At 49.9% G+C, this 8,845-nt stretch overlaps 1 protein-coding gene across 1 annotated transcript; it reads left to right on the top strand.

Moving 5' to 3' along the window:
* The first annotated feature begins 6,582 nt into the window (after window positions 1-6,582).
* Window positions 6,583-8,341, top strand: SSTR1 (somatostatin receptor 1). Its single transcript, XM_021701514.1, has 2 exons — window positions 6,583-7,831; window positions 8,090-8,341. The coding sequence occupies exon 1, from the start codon at window positions 6,583-6,585 to the stop codon at window positions 7,756-7,758; it is 1,176 nt and encodes a 391-aa protein (XP_021557189.1). The 3' UTR covers window positions 7,759-7,831; window positions 8,090-8,341.
* The last annotated feature ends 504 nt before the right edge of the window (window positions 8,342-8,845 follow it).

Raw genomic sequence — 8,845 nt, 5'->3', positions numbered from 1 at the left:
GAAATTTCAGTTCACCCAGGCCGTCAACAAGGAATGGTAACTTCTTATTTGAGGCCAGGTGGCCCTTCCTGGAGTGTGCTATCTTCTTACCTCCCTCTTCTGACAAGAAAGGAAGAGTCAGGCTCTCACACAGGCTGCTTCCTCAAGGACAATGTGTTGTACCAGCCCATGTTGCCTGGAGAAAGCAGGGCAGAGGCAGAGCCTGGCGTTGGGGAGGCAGCCCGCCCTCAGGAAGAGGGAGTGAGCGGGCCACGCAGGCTTTTTCTTTCTGGACCATTCCCAGTGGTTCTGAGCCTACTTTCTGAGCCCATCACTCACAGACACTGCACCCCATTCCTCCTACCTCCGACAGAAGACAGAGATGTATTCAACACAAACCCATTATTGACAGTTCCACGTTACTTGTGCAAAAGAAGAAAAGATCAGTCATTTAGTTGCTTCATGTCATCTAAATAAAGCAGTGTTTTGGTCCTAGTCTCCTGCCTCAACATACTTAAAATGGGAACAAAGGGGCAAGATCACGATGGCAGGTGTTTTGATGACTACATAGATTTATATCACTCTCTAATTATATACCTTTTTGTTTTTAATTAAGAACAAAACTTTTAAGATCTTGAAGAAAAAGAAAAAAAAAAAGCTAGCTTCATAGCTTTCATCTCCAAAGCTGTCTTTACTTCCCACAGGCAGCTCTTTGCTGGCTTTGGGCTGTTCCTTAGCTGGTGAAACTGACAGATGCAGCCCGCTCCAAAGAAACAACCCTTTCTCAGGGAATGGGTGATTTGCTGTAACTGTTTAAATGCTCTGCTTAAAAATCAAACATCAATCAAGAGAAACAAAAATATGGTTTTTGACTTTGAAAGCACTTGTGTAGTGTCTGCTAAAAAGAATAAGGTCCAAAAATTTTTGATAAAATTGTTTGAAACTAAATTGATCTGGAAACCTTTGACTGACAGAGACACCATTACAGAAAAATGTCTTACTGGTAAGGACTGTTCAAAATAATATGAATAACATGCCTGCTTTTGTTCTTTGCTCTATTTTTATTTTTCCATTGATAATAATGAAGACTTTCCTGTCTGTGCTGCATTCTCGTTCTTGGAAATAGTATTTAGTAGTAGGGAATCCATAGGAGAAAATGTGAGTTGTGGCACCGTGTGTGTCTTTTTTGAAAGCACAAAAATGACTCCGTCATGCTGTTTCACAGAAGAGGCGATAGGAAAATCAGCAGGCCAGGGTGAGTTGCTGAGATTGGTGATGAACTGAACCACAGGCTACGGTAGCTGCTGTGAAGCAAGGGGGCATCCCTGGGAAATGAGGTCCAGCATTGTTCCTTAGCCCCATCCCCACTGTTGCACACTGGCTAACTCTCTTATCGGTGTCATCACGTTAACTGCTTGGTGGCAGATGGTCTTTAAGTGACACATACCTCTTCTGTGGGCCGTATTGCTGAGCGGCGCTTGCCCCTTATCGCCAGCTTGGTCCCATCTGCCCAGACAGGTGTTTGTAAACATGACTGTGATGATGCCAAGGCAGAGTACGTTCCGGAAAGTGTTCCTTTTAATCCCTGGCCCCAACCAGCACTTTCCCACTGGCCCGGATTAGAGGAGCTCATCTGAGGACCACCATAGGCTCCAGTTGGAAAAACCACATTAGTAATGATTTTGACGGAAGCAGAGTTTGTGCTCCTGGTAATTACTATTCCACCAAATCAACTGAGACTCAGGACTGCAATTAAAAGAAACGATCTTCCACATATAATGGCTTTCACACTGCATGATACTATTAAATAACCATCATTAGCTACTAAAGTATGTACCGCCCATTTTCCAGAGCCTTTTCTCTGCCAAGAAATTTAAGACAAGAATGATCAATGAAGGAATCATCAGCATGGTAATTGTTGATATAAGGACATGCAAATTGAAATTGTTCAGAATGATTTAAATGTGTAAGAAATTGTTACGGATGATGATATTACGCAGATATTAAAACTTTCCTTGCAAGAGGCCGAAAGTGCATTTCCTTGTATCTACATCTTATTGGTTGGAACAAAAGGAAGATATTATCTACGGCATACCTCAGAAAAATCAAACAAGGAGGTGTTAGGCAATTTTCCAGGTACTGTGCTGGGTGCCGGGGATATAAAGATAAGTAAAATATAGCCACTGTTCTCAGCAAGCTTATAGATTTAGAAGGGAGGAGAGATAAGTACACAAAGAAATCACAGCACAGTGTGATAAATACAGTAATCCAAGTGTGCACCTGGTACCTGATAGCACAGGGGAGTGTAGCTTGTAGAGCTGAGATGAGGAAGAAAAACAGTTCACTTAAGAATCTGCAACTTCCTAAATTAGGACTTTTCCTTCTTCCCTTCTTGCAAGCCATCATCTTTCTTCTCTCGTATCTAGAAATGTTCAAATCACAGAAGCATAGAAAAGATAGTAACCAAAGAAGGAGAGACTGCGGGACAGTTTACTTTCACAGGGGAAACAAGCCTATCCTAAGCTTTTTCAGGCTCTAGATATGTGAATTAAAAAAAAAAAAAGTTTTTAAACTCCACAAAGACTGTGGAGTTCTGCCTTCTCTTAGGCCGTGTTCCTTACGCATTATAACAATGCCATGCCTACATTAGTGTTCCTGTTTCATCAAGAGACATTAAATTAAGGTCTGAGAGGAAGGCAGATTCCTAACTGGGCTCCTGTTCCTAATATAATTTAAAAACAGCTGCACCCTTGATCTCATATTGTTTAGGTCAGAAATGCTGCCTTTTGCTTGATTGTTTTTGTTTGTTCATGGATTAGTTCACAGATACAATGTTAAGAAATACATGACTGAAAGATTCCATGTAACACTGCATGGCTCATACCCACCTCGATGGCTCTTTTTTTATTGAAGTAAAGTTCACATGACATAAAAAATCATAATTTTAACCATTTTCAAAATGCACAATTCAGTGGCTTTTAGTACATTCACAGTGTTGTACAACCACCACCATTACCTAGCTCCAGAACATTTCCATAACCCAAAAAAGAAACTCCACAGCCATTAAGCAGTCATTCCCCATCCCTTCTCCCCTCAGCTCCTGCCAACCTCTGGTCTGCTTTGTCTCTATGGATTTGCCTGTTTTGGACATCTCAGATAAATGGAATCACGAAATACACGACTTTTTCTGTTTTGCTTCCTTCACTTTGCCTAATGTTTTCAAGGCTCATGTGTGGGTACTTCATTCCTCTCTATGGATAGATAATCTATTGTGAGGATACACCACACTTTGTTTATCCATTCATCAGTTGACGGATATTTGGGTTTGGCTTTTTGGCTATTATGAATGATGTTGCTATGAGCATGTTTGTTCAAACACCTATTTTCAGTTTTGGTGGGGCAAATACCTAGGGGCAGCATGTTGCTTGGTCATATGGAATTCTGTTTAACTTTTTGAACAATCATTAAACATTCTAAAGCTGCTGCATCATTTTTTATTCCCATCGGCAACATATAAGGGTTCCAATTTCTCCATATGCTGGCCAACATTTGTTTGTTTTTTTTTTTAATTTTATGTATTTATTTGACAGAGAGAGACAGCAAGAGAGGGAACACAAGCAGGGGGAGTGGGAGGGGGAGAAGCAGGCTTCCCGCCTAGCAGGGAGCCCAATGCGGGGCTTGATCCCAGGACCCTGGAACCACGAACGGAGCCAAAGGCAGACGCTTAACGACTGAGCCACCCAGGCGCCCCCAACATTTGTTTTTTTCCTTTAAAAAATTATCATAGCCATTCTAGTGGGTGTAAGTGATATTTCCTGATCAATTTTTTTTAATGGATAAATAATCTATCATAGAAACCACTTCATAAACAAGCAAGCAAACAAACAAACATGCTCATGTCGGGTCTTAAGTTTTCTTCTTTTGTACACGAGGCTACCACTAAATGGAGAGGAGATTTCCTTAAGGTGAGCTGCAAAGTGAACATACAAGAGTCTGAATAACAGAGCTCTGCTTTACCGGCTCCCATCGCCCATTCCTCTTGAGCAACCATGATCAATGCCAAGGCATCTAAATGATGACTGTTGAAATGTCAGCCCCCTGAAGAATAGCCAGGTGTCTTCAGTCAGTGATTGGCAAAGAGGCATCTAAACCATTATGAGGCTTGGCTTGTAAAAAGCTCTTCTGGGGTGGGGGCGGGCGGGAGGCCATTTTTTAAAAAACTTGATGAACATTCTTCCCCCCCCATATATTCAGTATTTTTAAAAGAAAATAAAACACAACTAACCATCAATTCCACATCCCATTTTCATAAAAGGTAAAAAGTAATTTGTTTAGATAAAGTAATGGGTTAAACAGCTTGGGCCTTATGAAATTCCAAATTCCTTCCTAGCACATTATTAATAATAATAATTATTATTAATTAGCACATTAATAATCCAGTGCCCATTTCACACCTTCCTATGAGGGCCTGACATAATTTATCTTTGATTGGTATAATCAACACACTACAGAAGTTACTCTTTTCCTTTCAGGAGCGTTTAATTTTGAGAAGTAAAACACATATAAGCAAAAGATTGCCCATATGAAACGGGGCAATAGGAATTACACTTTTTTTTTTTTTTTTTTCAGGTTCTGCATCCATTTTTGCATGCTGAATTGTCTGGTACAAAGAGCTTCAGTGAGGAGTTTAGTTTCGGTTTCAGGTTGCCTCTTCAGGTACTGATGGGAGGGAAGGCTGAGACCCAGGGCACAGTGGGTGCTCCACTTAGTTGAGAGAAAGGAAGAACTAACAAGAAACTCTGAGACAAAGCTAAAGTTTGAAAGAGGCCCAGCACTAGGCTGCCTCAGGTCAGCCTTCCTGGCAACAGGCGCGTTTCAAAGAAAGACTTGACGGGGTTTTGAAAAGGGACAGGAGAGTTGGATGGAGTGATCCTTCCTTGGGCTGGAACCAGTGGACAGCCAAAAGGAGCCTAGGCTAGGGATGGTGGGAAGTCCCAGAGGTGATTAAAAATCATAGTGATTGAACATTCATTCTTTTACACAAACCATTCCATCCCTAAATGAAGCAGGCGAGCTTTAGGCGTGCCTGCATCGATTTCTGTCGCTTAAAAGTTTAGGAACGTGAACTGGAACGGGGTCACACGTCCGAGGGCCTCAGAAAAGGCTGAAATCCTAGTAATTCACGGAAAGACCCGAAGGTCTTCCTGCTCGTTTGTGGAGTTGGTGGCGGGTCTGGTCACCAGCACAGCGAGCCCTGCGTGGGTTTAGAGGAGCTGGCATCCTTGCTCTCCCAGGCCTTTACACTCTCCTCCCCCGGGGCCCGCCAACTCTCCCGGGTACAAAGTACAGCAGGGACGCAGGCGGAGCCTTTCCAAGCGGCGCAGCCGTATCTTTCCCCAGTGAACACCTAGATGGGATTTCCAGTACCGCCACTGGCACGTTCGGGAGGGAGCCTCGGGCTCCTTCCGTGCTCCCAGCCGCGCGTCCTCCTTTCTGCGGTCTATATTCCTCTGGGAGACGGAGGCGGCTCTGGGCACTACACGCTTTATTAAGAGATTCGCAACGGTTTACTCAGGCCCCTAAATCACTCCCGCCCGCGAAGAGCTGCCCGCGGTGTTGTAAGGCAGAATCTCCTAACGCACGTTTTTTGTCCTTCCTCCTCTTAACACGGCTCAGGGTCAGTTTCAGCGACTCTAAGAGTCTCTGCGTGGGCGCCTGTGCGGGGGTCCGGCCCAAAAAAAGGAGTTGGACTGCGCGAAGAACGTCACCGTGCCAGCAGACCGCACAGGCACTTCGCACGGGCCATCTACGCGTCGGTCTGGAGGTAGCGCGCCCTGGGTAAGCGGGACCGAGAGCTTCCGCGGCGGGCCTTGAGGGGCAGGGCTAGCGGGAGGTGAGGGTTTAGGGCCCCGAACGATGGGATGGGAGTGGAGTTGGGGTCTCTCAGGACGGGGCAGCAACTGGGGGAAACTGAGATGAACTCCAGACATCTGTGCCCGGGGTCTGCTTCACTGGATAGGAGCCGGGTGGGGTGGGACAGATTCTACACCTTTGGTTCCCACCCACCCTCCAGGAAGGCGGACAAACTCCCCAGTTCTCCCTGAGGGATGGGTGAAGGGTACTTCAGGGGACCCCCCAGAAGCAGCTGCTGGAGTTGATCCGAGCCCAGGACTGGGAAAGAAAAAAATTGGGCGAGGGGTGGTAAGCCACCTATATCGCCTTCCTCCCTCCTTTTCCCCCCCACCCCTCCCTTTCGTAGCTGCTGACGCGCTGGTGGTGTCTATTAATCATTCAGCAGCCCAGAGCCGCGCCACTTAATGGCTGTGCGGCGCGGGGCTTCAGCCTCCTGGCCTCCCCTCTCCACGCTCGCGTGTGCACGGGCGCCCCGGAGCTGCAAGCGGCGGCGCGCAAGCCTCCGCTGGGCAATGCGCCCTTCCCGCGCGGGTCAGAACCAAGCTCCGCGTAGCCGCTGCGTGCTACCCCAGGTGTCCGGCAGCAGTGAGCTGCGGGCGGGAGGGCGGGGTGCCGAGTGAGGGCGCGAGCGGCGGCGGCGCGAGGAGAGCGCCCCAGCCCCGGTAGCCCCATCGGCCCCCAGCAGCTGAAATGTTCCCCAATGGCACTGCCTCCTCTCCTTCCTCTCCTAGCCCCAGCCCGGGCAGCTGCGGCGAAGGCGGCGGCAGCAGGGGCCCTGGGGCCGGCGCTGCGGACGGCATGGAGGAGCCTGGGCGAAACGCGTCCCAGAACGGGACCTTGAGCGAGGGCCAGGGCAGCGCCATCCTCATCTCTTTCATCTACTCCGTGGTGTGCTTGGTGGGGCTGTGTGGTAACTCCATGGTCATCTACGTGATCCTGCGCTACGCCAAAATGAAGACGGCCACCAACATCTACATCCTGAACCTGGCCATCGCCGATGAGCTGCTCATGCTCAGTGTGCCATTCCTGGTCACCTCCACGTTGCTTCGCCACTGGCCCTTCGGCGCGCTGCTCTGCCGCCTCGTGCTCAGCGTGGACGCAGTCAACATGTTCACCAGCATCTACTGTCTGACTGTGCTTAGCGTGGACCGGTACGTGGCCGTGGTGCACCCCATCAAGGCAGCACGCTACCGCCGGCCCACCGTGGCCAAGGTGGTAAATCTGGGCGTGTGGGTGCTATCGTTGCTTGTCATTCTGCCCATTGTGGTCTTCTCGCGCACAGCGGCCAACAGTGATGGCACGGTGGCCTGCAACATGCTCATGCCTGAACCCGCTCAGCGCTGGCTAGTGGGCTTCGTGTTGTACACATTTCTCATGGGCTTCCTGCTGCCCGTCGGGGCCATCTGCCTGTGCTACGTGCTCATCATCGCCAAAATGCGCATGGTGGCCCTCAAGGCCGGCTGGCAGCAGCGCAAGCGCTCGGAGCGCAAGATCACCCTGATGGTGATGATGGTGGTGATGGTGTTTGTCATCTGCTGGATGCCTTTCTATGTAGTGCAGCTGGTCAACGTGTTTGCGGAGCAGGACGACGCCACGGTGAGCCAACTGTCGGTCATCCTCGGCTACGCCAACAGCTGCGCCAATCCCATCCTCTATGGCTTCCTTTCGGACAACTTCAAGCGCTCTTTCCAGCGCATCCTATGCCTCAGCTGGATGGACAACGCCGCCGAGGAGCCTGTCGACTACTACGCTACCGCCCTCAAGAGCCGCGCTTACAGCGTGGAGGACTTCCAGCCGGAGAACCTAGAGTCCGGAGGCGGTGTCTTCCGTAATGGCACCTGCACGTCTCGGATCACGACTCTCTGAGCCTTGGCCACGCAAGGGCCCTGCGCAAGGCAGGAGGAGGAAGATGAGGAGGAAGGGAGGCCGGGTGCGAGAGGTGAAAGTATCCCAGGCGTCTGGGTGCGGTGGGGCAAAGTGGGGCTAAGACACTGTGTGCGCGTAGGGGGGAAGAGACCCGGGAAAGTCGCGCGACAAAGGTGGAATTGGGCACTTTGCTTATAAATTGGGAAGGCTCGCGGGCCCCTTTCTCCTCTGTCTGCTACTTTCGCTCCCTCCTCCGCTGCGCTTGCAGTTCTGCGCCCCGCTATGCTCCCCACTCTGTAACTTCGATCTTTCCTTCTGCCCCGTCCTGCAGGTGCAGATCATGAACTCATAAACGTCGTCAACTCAGCCTGACCCTCAGCCCGGCCAGCGGTTATTTTTGTTTAAGCTGAGCCGCAGTTACCGCCACGGGTTTCCCACGGGATGAGTCCCCAGCTCGCCCTCCGCCCCGCCCTGCCGCGCCCCTCGGCTCGCCAGATTTTGCCTGGTGCCCCTAGCGGAGTCTGGAGAATCACCTCTCTCCCTTTGCTCAGCTCTATTTGAAAGAAGTAGGACTCGGGAATGAACTAGGCGGTTGGTCTTTTCTCCTACTCTCGGGTGAAGTCGTGCCCTTCCCGGAACCCCATCACCACTCCCATTCCACCCAGGGCGGAGCCAGGTGCTTAGTAAAATCGGTCCCGCGCTCCGAACCCCAGGCATTTTGCAGTCCCCATCCAAACCCCCCTTTGGAGCAAAAAAGGAACTGAACGAGCGACCCAGGAGTTTCTAGAAGATTCCGGGGTTTGGCGGAGAGGGGGTTGTAATAGAAACCACCCTCTTTCCCGGCTCACAACTAGCGCTTTTGATTTCAAAGACCAAGTGCTGGGCACTCCCGGGACAACAGCGCTGGTCTGAGTTGGCCCGGCAGGGCAGGGCGCGCTTTCTCCGGGGCCGCCCGGGAGTCTGCAGCTACACTATGATTGCTCCCTCACCTAAGCCTCTGGCCGTGCAGATGCAGAGCAACCACAGACTCGGTTTCCTGCCCGGGTTTATCTCGAAGACCAGGCACCGGGCCAGGACCTCGGTGGCG

This window comes from Neomonachus schauinslandi, chromosome 9 (assembly GCF_002201575.2).
Source record: "Neomonachus schauinslandi chromosome 9, ASM220157v2, whole genome shotgun sequence".
In the NCBI taxonomy this organism is placed as follows: Eukaryota; Metazoa; Chordata; class Mammalia; order Carnivora; family Phocidae; genus Neomonachus; species Neomonachus schauinslandi.
This window is presented reverse-complemented; position numbering and strand designations above follow the sequence as displayed.

Excerpts from the sequence above, each read along its gene's own strand:
- SSTR1 (XM_021701514.1), top strand. The coding sequence starts at position 6,583 with ATGTTCCCCAATGGCACTGCCTCCTCTCCTTCCTCTCCTAGCCCCAGC.